Here is a 15,736-nt window from a genome sequence, read left to right on the forward strand (position 1 = left end):
TTTTTTTTCCCCCTGTAAACAAGGTTGACGTATTGGAAACATATTTTATGCTAAATCCTATCTCCTCTAAGCATTCACCAATGAAAAGAGTATTTAATAACAAATTTCTCCACCCATGTCACTAATAAATCAATTGCTAATATGTGTAGCTTTTATCCTTTGTAGTTAATATTAAACTTCATGACATTTCTATTGTCTTATACACATATTTACAATACTATTGTAATTCAATCTTAAAGAATTTTTATTTTTTTATTATTATTTTTTGCTTTTTGGGTCACACCCGGCTATGCACAGGGGTTATTCCTATCTCTGCACTCAGGAATTACCCCTGGCGGTGCTCAGAGGACCATATGGGATGCTGGGAATCGAACCTGGGTCGGCCACATGCAAGGCAAATGCCCTACCCACTGTGCTATTGCTCCAGCCCTTAATGAATTTTTAAAAAAGAAGCTAACAGTCAGGAATTTTTGAAAAATATAAATTCCATTATATGTATATATATACATATATATACATATATATATTTGTGGGCTGGAGTGATAGCACAGTGGTAAGGCGTTTGCCTTTAACGCAGCTGACCCGTGTTCGATTCCTCCGCCCCTCTCTAAGAGCCCGGCAAGCTACTGAGAGTATCCTGCCCGCATGGCAGAGCCTGGTAAGGTACCCGTGGTGTATTCGATATGCCAAAAAACAGTAACAATAAAGCTCACAATGAGACGTTACTGGTGCCCGCTCAAGCAAATTGATGAGCAATAGGATGACAGTGAGTGAGTTTTTTTGTTACTGTGAATATGCATGATAGGAAGGTCAAAATAAGACCTTGAAGCTCAAAATGTTGTCCTCAGGTAAGATTCTGAGGGATAATAAAAAATTTATAATGGAATTATATAAAATTTCAAAATACTGTAGTAAAGTACATTAAATGATGAAATAAATACAATGCAGAGCAGGGGGCTCTCAAGTGCTACTTAGCACTGGTGAAGAGATGGGTTTTGGAACATTATATGACTGAAACCCAATCATGAACAGCTTTGTAACTGTGTAAACTGTGTATCTCACTGTGATTCAATAAAAACAATGACAACAGAAAAAAACACCGCCTGAGTTTGGTGCTCTCGAGCTGCTGTGTATGGACTGGATCGGGATGGCTCCTCCTTGTGTTCTTGTGTTCTGCTTCTGTGTATGCCGCTGTGCTCTCTTCTGTCTGTCTCTCTATCTCTGACTGTCTCTGTAGTCTCTCCTCTGGTCTCTTCCGATCTCTCTTCTTCTGATCTCTCTCTCCAGAGCCCTTCTGCTTCTCTCTTGGAGCCCTTCTCGCTCTCACTTCTGACTCTGATTCTTACTTCTGACTCACTTTGTGCTCATTTCTCTCTCTCTCTCTCTCTCTCTCTCTTTCTCTCCCCCCCCCCCCCCGCCGCTTCTGGTTCCAATGACTCCCTGGTTCTCTTTTGCTTTGTGCTCTGCTTCTGTGTCTTCTCCCCCACTTCTATTACAGTCTTAGTTTATATAGCAATAACATAGGGTGGTGACACAAAGGTGGGTTGAACATTAACAAATCAACAAAGAGGGGTAAGACCACTCCTCCAGGAGATTAACAAAATCTCATCTAAGGAGATTACTCCAGATTACTAAAAGATCCACTTAAGGGCAGGATCCCATCCAGGGTGTGTTGTTTTCTTCTTTCCTCAGCTAGTAATCCACTTAAACAGTTACAGTGTATCTACTTCTACTATTTCTACTATTTCTAGCAATGTAATTCTGTATGAGCACAGTAAGAGATATACCAGACTTAAAGTTTGGTTCTTCCTGAGAACATTCACTATATATTTCAGACCACAGTCCTCAGGCCAGGTTAGTCTTCCTAACCCCAGCAGGGTCCTAGTCTCATTGTTACTTTTGGATCATGACAGCACTTGTCTATGACCACGCTCTCAACTTATAGTTGAGTATTGTGGCACTTTGACCTGGCCCATTTTGATGCCACGGTAGCTCACAGCTTGCCCTGGGTCCATTCCGTCCTTCATCAGGACCCTGATTTTCGGGTGCTAGGAACTAAGGGCAACTGAGTTGAGAAAGCAGATGCCCAGGAGTAAATATTATTGGAGTCAATCAGCTCCCAAGTTACAAAGCATAATATTAACTGTCTTAATGTGTCCATACAGAAAGGATTTTCTTTAAAGTAAACTAAGTTCCCTGTGGCAAGGCTGAAAGGACAAACTCAATGTTATCCTACAATTAATTATCAGGGAAATGCAAATCAAAACAATAATGATATATCATCTCATGCCACAGAGACTGGCATGATGTTCATCAAAAAAGAACAGAACAACCAGTGCAGGTGTGGATGCAGGTAAAAAGGGATTCTCATTCATTGTTGGTAGGAATACCAAGTGGTTCAGCCCTTTTGGAAAATAATATGGACATTTCTCAAAAAACTAGAAATTGAGCTTCCATATAAGCCAGATTTACCACTTCTTGGAATATAGCACAAGAGTCCAAAACACACAGCAGTAAAACCACCAGCACTTGTATGTTCATAGCAGCACTATTTACAATAGCCAGAATCTGGAGACAATCCAAGTACCTGAAAACAGATGACTGGATAAAGAAACTATGGTACATCTACCCAGTGGAATACTATGCAGCCACCAGGAAAAATGAAGTCATGAAATTGGCTTATGAATGAACATGGAGTGTATCAATGAAATGAGTCAATAGAATGACTGCACTCAATTGTAGGATTTAAAAGTACAGTATGAAACTATTACCCCGGGACAGTAGAAGTGAGGGCTAAGAGGACTGATCCGCAGTTGACAGCTTGAAACGAGTGTGTGAGGCCGAGGGCACTTAGTACAGAAAAGGGAACACTATGACAATAATGGCTGGAAATAATCACTCTGAATAAGAACTGAATGCTGAAGGTTAGTAAAGAGATATTTGTGATAACCTTTCAGTATCTTTATTGCAAATCATAATGCCCAAAAGTAAGGGGGGGGAGAGGGAAGTGGGAGAGAGGGAGACAGAGAGAGAGAGGGAGAGAGGAGAGAGGGTTGAGAGAGAAGAGATTGCCATAGATGTAGGCTGGGGATGGGAGTGATGGGCGGGAAACTGGGGCCACTGGTGCTGGGAAACATACATTGGTGGAGGAATGAGTGTTAGAACACTGTATGACTGAAACCCAATCATGAACAGCTTTGTAACTGTGTAACTCAAGGTGATTCAATACAAAAATAAAATAAAATAAAAACTTGTTTGTTTGTTTTTTGGGCCTCTCTTCATGTTCAGGGATTAATCCTGGCTGTGCTCAGGGGACCATATGTCTGCCAGGGAAAAAACCCAGGTTTGACAGGTGCAAGGCAAAAACTTGACTTGCTGTACTATCTCCCCAGCACTTTTTTATAAAACATTTTTTTCTCTTTTACTCGGTAGATTTTAAAAGGTCATATTCATAATACAATGTCAATCATAAATGTTTCAGTTTTTTAATTAAAAATTATTTATTATGCTAATTTATGTTTGTTTTTGGCTCAAACCCATTACAATGCCCAGGGATGACTTCTGGCTCTTCTGTTCAAGGATCACTGCTGGCGAGGCTCAGGGGACCACAGATGGTGCCAGGGACTGAACTCCGGTTGGCTGCCTGCAAGGCAAGCTCTCTCCCTTGCAGGCAACAAGATACTGTAGTATTTCTCTGGCCCTACTCTGATAATTTTTAACCAAAATTATGCTAACATACTGTAGAACCCTAAAATTTAAAAAGTAAATAATCAAATGTGGACAACATGCATGTACTATAGTTGGTGGTATCAAATACATTATTTTAAAAAGAGAATATTATTTTCTGAAATCTCAACTTGACTGTATTTTTCAATGAAGCAAATTATATATATGAATGTACATTATAATAACGTATGCATATATATTTATGTACACATGTTGATCCATGATACAGTGAGAAGATTCAATTATTTTCCTTAGACTGAAAGATTTTCATTTTTTATAGGCTACATAAGATGGTTATAATAATGTTTATGTTTTTGATTCATGGATCAAGAATTAACTTTGTCAAAATGATCATCCTACCCAAAGTATTCAATGCAATCTCCATCAAACTTTTTATGATATTCTCAAGGACAAATGCAACTAAAAGTTGTATGGAATTTTAAAACTCCCTGATATAGTTAAATAACTAAAAATCAATTATGAGAAATATTAAGGTGGGAGGTTGTAAGTACTGACTTTAATTTATCCTACAAAACTACAGTAATCAAAACTGTGGACTAAAGCTAAACTCTCAAAGCAATGCAATAGAATTGGTAAACCATCAGGTTCATGGTCAGTTAATCTATCACAAAGAAGCTAGGTACATGAAGTAGAGACAGAAAATCACTTCAATAAGCAGTAGTAAGAAAAATAGATAACCCCTTGAAAAAAGAAAAAGGAATTTAGGAAAGAAACTAAATCTGTATATCACATTATTCACAAAGCTATTTCAAACTAGATTAAGTGCACTAAGATCAGATGGCGTTCCATACACAGAGCAGAACATAGGTAGAAATCTTCAGGATATGGACCTCAAAGTTTCTTTGATAACTTGACTTCACTGGTTAACAAAACAGTATCAACAAATGGGACTACATCAAATTAAAAGGGTTTAGCATGGCAGAAGAAAATTGGGCTAAAATAAAAAGATCCCTACCAAATGGGAGAAGTTTGCACACCACACAACAAATAAAGGCCTAATATCCAAGATATGTAAAGCACTCACAAAGCTCAATAACAAAACAATTTACCACACCAAAAAAATGGGGAAAGAAGATGAACATATACTTCCCTGAAGAAGACATACAATAGCCACAGGCATATGAAAAAGTGTTCATCATCACTTATCAGAAAAATGCAAATCAAAATGATAACCTCATTATATTAGATACAATCTCAAACAACTGATAATGGCATATATCAAAAAGACTAGAAACGACCAGTGCTGGTGGGGATGTGGTGAAAAAGGGACCTTTGTTCATTGTTGGTGGGATGTTGTAACTTTAGTCTCTATGGAAAGCTGAATGGATATTTCTCAAAAAATATAGGAATAGAGCTTCCATATGACCCAGTAATTTCACTTTCTGGCATATTCTCCTCACTCCCACCAACACACAAAATTCATCTGCAAAAATATATTCACTTATGTTCAGTGAAGTGCTGAGAACAATAGCCATGATATGGAAACAACCCAGTGTCCAACAGCAGATAAATGAATAAAAAATGTTGTAGTATATACATATATATATATATACACACACACACACACCATTACTTCATATATAATTGAATACTAGGAAGCTGCAAAAAAGAGGTAAAATCTTGATGTTTGCTGCAACTTGGACAGAACTGGGTAGTATCATGTTAAGAGAAATAAGTCAGGGAAAAAACAAATACTGGCATGATACACTCACTGGTCGAATAGAGGCAACACAAAGGAATTGAAAGCACTGAACAATGAAAAATCCTTGATTTTGACAACAAAAGTCAGATTACCAGTTGGTGGGGAAATGGTGGAGGTGAATAATATGGTTTTCTTCATACGAGTAACACAAGGAGAGCAGTGCAGAATGTTGGATATTTCAGTGGTGGTGAGGTGCAGTAACTTTGTACATCAATTATCTTAAACACTGTATGGGCTGTGGAGATAGTAGAGGTATCTATCTATTAGGACCTTTGTCTTGCATGTGCCTGCACAAGGTTTGATCCTTGGCATCCTCTATGTTCTCCTGAGCACCACAAGGAGTGATCCCTGAGCACAGAGCCAAAAGTAAACCCCGAGTACCACCAGGTGAGACCGCAAAACCAAAAAGGAAACACAGTAACTATGCAGTTATTTTTAACTTTGAAAAATGGTGGTATCAATTTGAAAATATCCAAAAAGTTAAGTTTAATAAATTCTTTTATGTAACATGTGATCAAATAATATCGAAGATCACTGCACCAGCCCCTAGGATAGGACAGGAAATCCTGCCAGGATGTCTTGGAGAATGTGGGGTCTGTGAAGGAAACACAAGAATTCCCATTGCATTATTCAAAGGTAAGAAATCAGCCAGTGGACCCTGTGGGCAATTACAGACAGACACAGAGAGATGAACACGCCCAACCCACTACAAGGGCTACTATAAATTCTGGGAGGAAATAAGCTATTTTTTTTATGAAAATGGAAGCAATACTTAGAAAAAAAGAGAAACAAAACTCAGAAAAGACTTCCAATAAATGCCAGACAAACCTAGAAAAGGCTGGAGGATGCTTGGTATGGAATTGGATCTATGCTGCCTCCTTCAGTAGGTACTGGAAAGAGAAATACTCCTAACCTCCCCATCCCTCATAAATTACCTTAAAAATCAAACGATTGCTCTAAATCATGTGCTTTAAAAATGGATTCGTTTCACTCCTCCCTATTAAGTTGCCCTTTCCTTTGTAACATACTCTCTCTCTCTCTGATTTCATTTACACCAGAAATAGCCCAAACTAAGGCTGGCACTACAATAGTAACTAAAATCAAACCCAGAACCTGCAGAAGGTTTAGTACCTTGCTCTGAGCAAGTTAAATTCCAAACCTTTACACACTCATTAATCAGCCTCAGACCTCTCAACCCACAGGAGAACGCCCTGATACCTCCTTTCAACTTACAATGTCTCTTAGATGTTTTTCAGTCTCACATCTCACTTCCTCCCAGGACTCTTTGTAGACAAGCTCAATTGAACTCTAGTCCCTCCAATCACATTTGGGGACAGACTAATTTGAACAGTCAAACTTGTTCTACCTCTCCTCATCCAGGTCTCTGGAAACAGTCCAGATTTCAGCAGTGGAGTCCTTTGCAGCACCTAACCAACTGATAAAGAGCAGCTGTGTGGCATATGCCTCTACCGGATAGTCACTCACAAAGGAGAGAACAAGGGTAAAAGAACAAATATGTAAAACTTACAATAGTTAGAAATTTCAGTCATCAGGGGAAATGGGCAAGTCTTGCTAATGTCAAGTGAGAAAGCTGGATTTGAGCGTGGATTGTTTATGGCCCATGCTCCTACCATGAGCTAGCCGAAGTCCTTCACATGGGAAGAGGACTAAGACTCAACTGATTCAAAATCCCTTTACATAGCTCACGGTCTCCTTAGGGGACAGCGCTAAGGGGCCTCTACCACAAATACACACTATGCATGGACTTTCTGTCTCTGGTAGATGTGAAAGTCGGAGTAGAAGTCATGTTTATCTTAACTTACTATTTAAAAGGCTCAATAGAATCCTGGATACATAAAACAGACTGGAAACTTTTATTTGACCACTAATCTCTGTTCAGAACTCTGCTGGGAGCTGTTGCCTTCTGTAATGACGCCCCTCAGTTTCCAAACACTTGATAATGGATTCAGTCAACAAACATTTAATATGAATTCACAATAATCTAGGCAACGCTCTGGAAATGAGAAATACAGGAGTTGAACCCGATAAAATTCTGCCCCTGATGGAGTTTACATTCTAATGGAAGAAAGTGAGCTGAAATTCATACATTGTGCTATAAATTGCGATGTGAATTGTACAGAGAGTCCACGACTGTCTATATTACCACTCATTTAATACAGTCTGGTGTACATGTATGTTCACAAATTTATCAATTTTTCTATTAATTTGTCACTCACCTTATCCACGTTGTACTAAAAACATTGAATGTTAATAATTGCTTTATAGTGATCTGAAAATCAGATGGAAAGCATGTCCCCCATGTACTGCATGTGGACTTTTTAAATTCACAGATTTTTGTAGAGGAAAGGCAGCAGCATCCAGGAAGAAGAGTCTAATGAGCAAGATTTAAATACCACTTCCAAATATAAAGTGATCAGAGACTTCCTTTCTTTTGAGGGCAGGTTTGAAGAAAGAACCTAACTCTTCTTTGAGACTGGAATATCTTACTCTGATTTGCAGGAGATTGAGAAGCGGCTCCCATTTCATTGTTCAATTCTCTAAATTCTTACACGTCAACTTTCTTCAGGTTCACAAATATGCTTCTCAGTATCTGGAGAATTCTTTCCTCCCTGCCTTATCGCCTCCTTTTAGGTCTCAGTTCCAAGGTCATTTTCTCAATAACTATGTCTAGAACCTTTGACCCTAGGAGGTGCCTTTCTTTTATATTCTGGGGTACCTGCATTTCTTTCAACATATACTGACCTCAGCCTGTGTATTCCAAATGAGCATGTTCTATAAGATCAGTCTGTGAGGGCTGGATGCTCTGTGTTTACAGCTGTATACCCTGATGAGATCAAGCACACCAACTGACAAGCAGGTGTGCAGTTAATATTTGGGAATGATGGAGACGGCATATTGATTAGTTATATTTAAGGATTTCCTCAATGTACTAATGTTCTAGCTCATGTACATAGCATGAAACTTGCAGAGTAATACATGATTACAACTGAGGTTGCGTTCTCTAAGACACCTGACGTCCAATTAATGGAGAATGCTCAGCCTCAAGCACACTTTTCTTTCACCAGAGTTAAAGATGCAATTTATAAATCCCCATCTTTCAGGTTGCAGAAAGAGACTTATGCACATAACATACATACAACTTAAGGTTATGAGAAAGCTGATGAATTGACAGTCTGGAGAAGACAAAATAATATAATTTATATTCGAAAATATCATCACCCTCAGCCTAGCTTTCCCCAGCATTATGCACCAAGACTCAGCCAATGATCTCCCATTCTGTTTTCAATCCAGAGAAATTCCAAATCCCAGAAAAAATTGGACAGGACTATTAACAAACCCCTACAAACAAGAGAGCAGTTGGGTGAACCTGGTACTGCAAGGCATCTCAGCAGCAGACAGCAAAGCCATCCTGGGCTCAGCGAGTTATAGCAACTACCTCAGACAATTATCAGGAATATCACCCTGTGAGGGGGTTGCCATTAGCTGCAGCTGAGATTGCTCAGGTTCTTAGCTCCTCTTCTGTCTCAGCTGACTCCAGTAGAAAAACTCAGTATTGGCCCCCCCCCACCCAACACTTGCAATCCACCTTCAAAATTATTCTATCATTTAATTCTGTCTGTCCTAAAAACCCAGCAGATAGTTGATGATATCCACCTATCAGCAAAAGAAAAAAACTAATTTTAAGGTTCTATTTTCTTTCAGGGGATGGAGCGATAGCCAGTGGGTAGGGTGTTCTGCCTTTCATGCGGCTGACCAGGGTTTCGATTCCTCTGCCCCTCTCAGAGAGCCCGGCAGGCTACCGAGACTATCTTGCCCGCACGGCAGAGCCTGGCAAGCTACCCATGGCATATTCAGTATGCCAAAAACAGTAACAACAAGCCTCACAATGGAGATGTTACTGGTGCCCGCTCGAGCAAATTGATGAGCAACAGGATGACAGTGATACAGTGATTTTCTTTCAGAAACAATCAACTCTTACTTGTCCACAACAACAGTTCAAATAGAAAAGATAAATTTGACACATGAAAATATGACAAATTTCAACTTGGAAAAACAAAGACATGAAATGGTCTAGTGAGGAAAAGATAAACTTTGATAAAAACCAAATGGCATCAGGAAATAAAAGGAGCCAAAACAGAAGGTGAGAAGTTGATCTAACCAAGATGGAAGAAGTGACTTCAAAGATGACGGAAGTCAGCAATTTCAGAGACTCCTTCTGAAGGGGCATCTCTTGCTTATCACAGTGGAATGTTTCCATCTGATGGCAAAGGTTAAAGGAGACTCAAGAAAATCAAGAGGGGAGGTGCTAGAACCAAGCACTTAGATTCAAACTCCAATCTCTGAACAGCTGCAGAGAATTCCCCCCCCCCGCCCCCGAAATGATATCCTGGTACTTGTGCTCAACTACAAAGGAAGAAAAAGAGTCTGATCATACCAATCTCTGTAAACATTTGTATTAGATTCAGGCCTCATTAAAAAAAATCCCTCTAGTCAGCAAAGAGCATCGTTTTGGCTTCAAGAGCAGCATCAAGATAGAGGAAAATAGGGAGAATAAGACTATATTTCTCTGGGTTGTGTAGGGCATCACATATGATAACACAGGTGAAACTTACAGGGAGTGGACTGCAGAGATGGTACAGGGGCTAAGATGCTCACCTTGCATGCGGCTCACCAAGCAGCACACAGAAAAATCCCAGAATACAGAGAGAGGAGTAGCCCGTGAGCATCAATGGATGTGACCCAACTCCCCTTGCCCCTGCTTTCTTCCCCCAGAAGGAAAAGAACACCCCTCCCCCCCACACATGGCAAGTTCCTGGACCCTATTTAGTGCTCAATAGTTGTCAGCTCTGTTTTGCTATGATCAGGGTAAGAAGTATAACATTTTAAATTACATCCAAAAATTCAGGAATTTTGTTCTGTGAACTGAACTATATTCTAGACCTAGTTACTTACTTACCTACCAATACTTAGATATATAGCCGGGTATAACAATTTTTGTGTTTGGGTCATAGACTTTGAGAAACAGGCAAAATTTTAGTTGTAGGCTTTAATAATACTTCAACAAATAGCAATGTGTTTATCCTAACTGGTATAGACTGAGTAAATACTCCATCAGGTTTTCAAAAGATTTGAACAGACTTATCTGAACGTTACTGAATTCTGTATTTTTCCCCCTTTAAAGCACTATATGAATGCCACCTGGAATAGTTAATAAATAACCGTTGACTCTGGTTCTCCTATTTTGCTTTTGTCGCATGCCTTAAAGCAATTACTATTCCATTACTGTTCACACAAGAGAAAATTTACCAGCTTGTAATTTAGAGGCAAGTGGAGTAGGCAAAAGAAAATGGAGTTACCCACTATAGTTTCCAAGAAGCAGCAGACAACAGCCTAAATATTTAAAAGACATACATTCATTGCGAGTAAGTAATCCAGACTTATCTTCATGTCTATTCATGAGAAATAATCAGTGAAAAGTAGGTTGGAGAAAGAATGATTTAAAAAAAAAACAGTAGGAAGAGGCAGAAGGGAGAATGTCTTTTAAATCGAAATTGTTATTTCTGGTCCATTAAAATATCAAAATCCAAATGAAAACTGCTGGTTTCCAAAAGAAGCTGTCAAAAATGAGCCATAACTCAAGAACTGTACAACCAGGGAAAGTAAAGAATATGTACAAATTTAATATCCAGCCAAAGAAAACCAGTTGGACTTTTATACAAATATTTGCAAAATTCTCACCTTTTATCAGACCCATAACATCACTACTAGTATGCCTTCAGGTGGGTATAAATACAATATAAAGTAATCTTTATGTTACACCTAAGTGAATTTTTTATGTTGCTTCACTTTGAAAGGACAATTTCCTTTTCATAGTAAGAACTATCAGAAGTAAAAGAAAGGTAAAGCCTTGGGTCTACTTTAAGAAAATAACATACACAATTGACTATTTAGGGGGAAAGTACCAAATCGGTAAGTTTAAATATCCTTTGGATTATGGCTCCAAATTTCTGCATGAAAAGGGGTCTAGGAAGAGCATAAACATTTCAGAAAAGGAGCAAGACAGAATTAATCCTCGATTTCTCCACTTACCTACTACACAAATAGCTAAAGAACATTCACTTAAAAAATCTGAAGCAAAGGGTCCCCAGGCTCACTGCTTGCCAGAAACATCTCCAAGATAGTCTCATTTAACTGAGTCCTTTCATGAGTCCCTTCGGCATCTTAGAATTGGCCTGTCTTTCCAGGTTTACCTCATTAAATTTAAAGTTAAGTGAATATTTTTTTTCTTACTCAGAAAAAGCCATTTTTAACCTTTCAAGTCAATTGATTTCCAAAGGTAGCTGCAACTTCAACTAAAAAAGCATCAGCTTGAAACTCAGAAAAGCTTGGAAGGTTTCTACTAAAGAACAGAAATCTGATCAATAGTGTTATTGAAAATATGACCAGAGAGTCACATTTATCTGTTGCTGTGGATTTTATTAAAGCAGTTTAAATCCTTTTGCAAATAAGCTTTTCTGAGGAACTCAATCAATAGGGTTCACAAGCAGGCAGCCTTACCTATAAACCACAGTGCAAAATCCCATCCATACCGGAGGAAGGAAGGAATACTGAGACATTGGAAATCTGAAAACCCCAACCACCTCCGATGGACAGGCCAGTTTCTGGGGCTATGGAACTCCCACTGAACTTCATATGCAAGTAGATTTTGCTATTCATGTAGGATAATTCAACAAAAATATTTCTTTCCTTCTAGCACAGCTGTGTTGAAAGAAAAGGATGAAAATTAGCTACACGGAAGAAGAAAGCACCATTCCAGTTACCAGCGAGGAATAATTGAACGCAGATTGCCTGTTGCGCCTTTAATTTAATTTGGAGACCTTTCATCTTTTACCTTCCTTCATTGGCAGCCAATTCTTAGGAGCTAATTTGTACCTGGTGCATTTTTCTTCTTTTATCTTATCTATGTTAACATCAACCATGGAAATTAGAAGCACTATGAATAAAAGATGAAGCCAGACTTGGGACATTCTTTCCTTAAGTACTGTGAATTACTTACAAACTAACCTGTGTGTGTATGTGTGTGTACAATCTAAACGGCTGAGGTATATGCCTTGTCCCTGCAGCTCCCCAGATCGGCATCTTTTCCTCCCCTAAGGAGCTGCAGTTTAGATGCTTTACCTAGTCCTGCCTCTTCTCCAAGATAGCAATGTCTAGACTGTAGTCCGCATGGAATCATTAATCCTATAACCCGTGCAGAGTAAACCACCCAATTAATGCAGGAGACTAAGAAGGCATAAATTCCACTGATCCAAATTCTTAAGTTCACTATTCCTTGCCATGTAAGGAAACAACCTCTTTGTCAATGGAATATATCAACATGGGTGCCTGGTGAATAGCTGTCAACTCTGGCCCCAAACATTATGCCTGGGGGATGGGTAAAGGAAGGAGAGGTGGTGCTAGAGAAAAGGACAAGCTGTAAAATCACTCTCTGGGAATAACCTCCAGAGAATTTAAATTTTCAGCATATTATGTATACTGTGCTTTTCAAAAAAAATAATAAATTCTGTTGTGTACTTTGTAGACTTGGTGCCATTCCACCAAAAAATCTATGCACAGGCTCTTAAGATTATTTTTTATTATTTCATAACTGTGAAACACTTTCACACCTTGAACGTTTTGCTTATTTTTCCTCTTGTTTCTTTTTCACAGGTGTCACAGTTTTTCTTTTGCTTGCTCCTTTTTTTATCTTTCCTCTGCCTTTTCCTATGCAACAATGAAAAAAATGACTGTGTTCTTCTCTTGCTGCTTCACAGCCACCACCAACAAACCTTCCTTTCAGTTTGGGAGGTATCAAAGGAAGACTCTGTTCTGCATCACTCCACTGCCTGCCTGCACCAACTCATCTCCTCATCTAACACACAAATAGGCTAGAAGCTGGGAATAAACTGAAAGTCACTTTCCTTCACAGCCCATCTTTCTGAAAGGTTAGTAATGATGCGCATTATTTTCCTACACAGGAATTGTCTATTCTGTCTCACATCTACAGAATAGACAACGTCAAAGCTGTAGGAGATGAAAAAAAAAACACAGAGTGGTTTTAAATTATGGTGCACTGAAATGTAAAGGTTTTTACTTCAGATTCCAAAATAATGTCTTTTTTTTTTTGAGGAAAAAGTAAGCAGGATCAAAACAAGAGCTTTTAAACATCAGGCAATATCTCTAAATGTGATGAGAACAGAGACCTAACCATACAATGCCAAGCTTGTTTACTTCTCTGAAGAAAGAGAACAAGAGCGAGCTGCCTCATGAAAGAAAGAAAGAAGGAAAGATAAGATGTAGAGCAGTTACTGATCCTTTCATTCAGAGGAAGCAGAGGATAAATAGAAATGAAGGTGGCAAATGCTCTTAAAAGACATGCATTTTGAAAAGTCACATAAGCAGGAAGGGTGGCTTTGTCTTGTTATGAAAGTCAAACTGAAATATTAGGATAAAAGTCAATGGATTAAAAGTTCAGTTTATTTGGGTTGGGGATGTCAAGGAATTTGGGGGGAGGGAAGGAAGGTAATAATCTAACAATCTCACACTGGATGACAAAGAAACCAATTACTCTTCCCTCCCTCGGCCCCCGCAGTTACATTTGTGGCCAAGAAAACTGACAAAACCACGTGACATGTCACTTGCAGAACAGGAGCACACACAGCGACTGCAATACCAGTCTGAGAAATAGCACCTATTGTTGACCTGTGGCTTTCCAGGAGCGAAGCGCCCCCTAGGCAGCAGGGGCCGTCCTGGGTCCTGGCCACAGCAAGCGAGGGCGGGGTCAAGGATCTGGGTGCTAGACAGGCCTGGAAATGGCATTAAGCTCCTCCCCACCCGCCCCCCGCCGCCACCCCAACTCGGGCTGCGAAAAGGCACCGCGGGACGTAACGGTCTTAATTCTTTTGCCAGTATTTACCAAAAGAAAATAAAAAGGGCAATTTGCAGTCAATATAGGAATTTGGGGGGCGCAAGAAGATAGAGCAAGAAAAGATCCCAGTGGAACTCAAGTTGTTTTTTTTTTTTTTCCTTAACTAATAAGCAGTTCCATACCAGCCGACTGGGAGAAAGTGGCATTTGTCTTGGGCTGCTCTTTTGTAACTGTCTCCGCCTTCCTCTCTCCCTGGTTCTGGATTCGGAACCACACCTGTGCGCTGAAAAGCCTCCGAGGGACGCCCAGCCCGCCCCTCACGGGGCACCGTCTCTCCCAGATCTTGCCTCTTTGCTTTGGGGTGCAAGGACAACGCCTCCCCACCTGGGTCCTATTCTCAGACCGGCCCCCTAGCGCGCTCTGTTCCCGGAAACCATTCCCGCACCTCGCACACGTGTTTTTTTCCTCGGGGCCAGGTGGGCTGCAAAGTCCCAGGAATCCTAGCTGGAGTCGCAATGGTTCTCGCACCCACCCTCCACTCCCGTGGCCAGCCGGGGACCGTGGGCTGCCGGCGACGCGCGCTCCATCCACCTGGCGTCCCTCATCGGTGCGCGGACAAGTGAGAACTCAAAAAAAGTGCAGCGTGCGGATGGGGGCGAGCCACGGCAACCCGGCTGGCCTCCGGGGATGCTCCACTCCCAGCCTGGCTTTGGACCTCTCCCCCGCCCCCGCTGCCCTTCCCCAGCTAGGGCGGGCCGGCCGCTACCTCCTGAAAGAGCTCCAGGCTGTAGGTGTTATCGTCATCGGCGAAGAAGAGCACGCCCGGCTGCGCGTGCTGGTGCTGGTGCCGCTGGCGCAGCCAGGCCAGGCCGGCGTTGCGCTGCTCGGTGGCGCGCGGCAGCCCGGGCCGCTTGTAGCGCCGCGGCGTTGGCACGTGCAGGTGCGTGCTGGGCAGCCCGGCCCGCGCCAGGAAGCGGCTCACCAGCTCGCTCCGCGCCACCGCGTCCTCAACCAGGATCCAGTGCAGCTGCGCCACCTGGCGGAACGTGTTGGCCAGTCGGGTGAGCTCGGCTTTCTGCACCGGGCGGCTGTAAGTGGGCGTGATGGCATAGATAGTGGGCAGCTGCTCTCGCCGAGGCTGGGGTCGCGACTCGTTGCGCTTCTCCGAGCCGCGCCCGGGGCCGACCCTGCCCAGCGGGATGCGGGTCCCCACGCGGCCCGCGGCGTAGGGCGAGAAGTAGGGGCGCGGGGTGAGTGGGGGCGCGGGCCTGCGCGTGTCCACGTCGAGCATGATGATGACGATTAGGATCCAGGGCAGGAGGATGAAGAAGCGGCTGAACAGAACGGACTTCATGGTG

At 41.3% G+C, this 15,736-nt stretch overlaps 1 protein-coding gene across 2 annotated transcripts in view; it reads right to left on the reverse strand.

Moving 5' to 3' along the window:
• Nucleotides 1-15,736, reverse strand: part of B3GAT2 (beta-1,3-glucuronyltransferase 2) — a 79,886-nt gene extending 64,150 nt beyond the window's left edge. For both annotated transcript variants that reach the window (XM_004605890.2, XM_055134712.1), the window contains exon 1: nt 15,145-15,736. In XM_004605890.2, coding sequence (XP_004605947.1) covers nt 15,145-15,732 — 588 coding nt within the window. In that variant the 5' untranslated portion in view covers nt 15,733-15,736. The remainder of the gene's footprint in view (nt 1-15,144) is intronic.

This window comes from Sorex araneus, chromosome 4 (genome assembly GCF_027595985.1).
Source record: "Sorex araneus isolate mSorAra2 chromosome 4, mSorAra2.pri, whole genome shotgun sequence".
NCBI classification, from domain to species: domain Eukaryota; kingdom Metazoa; phylum Chordata; class Mammalia; order Eulipotyphla; family Soricidae; genus Sorex; species Sorex araneus.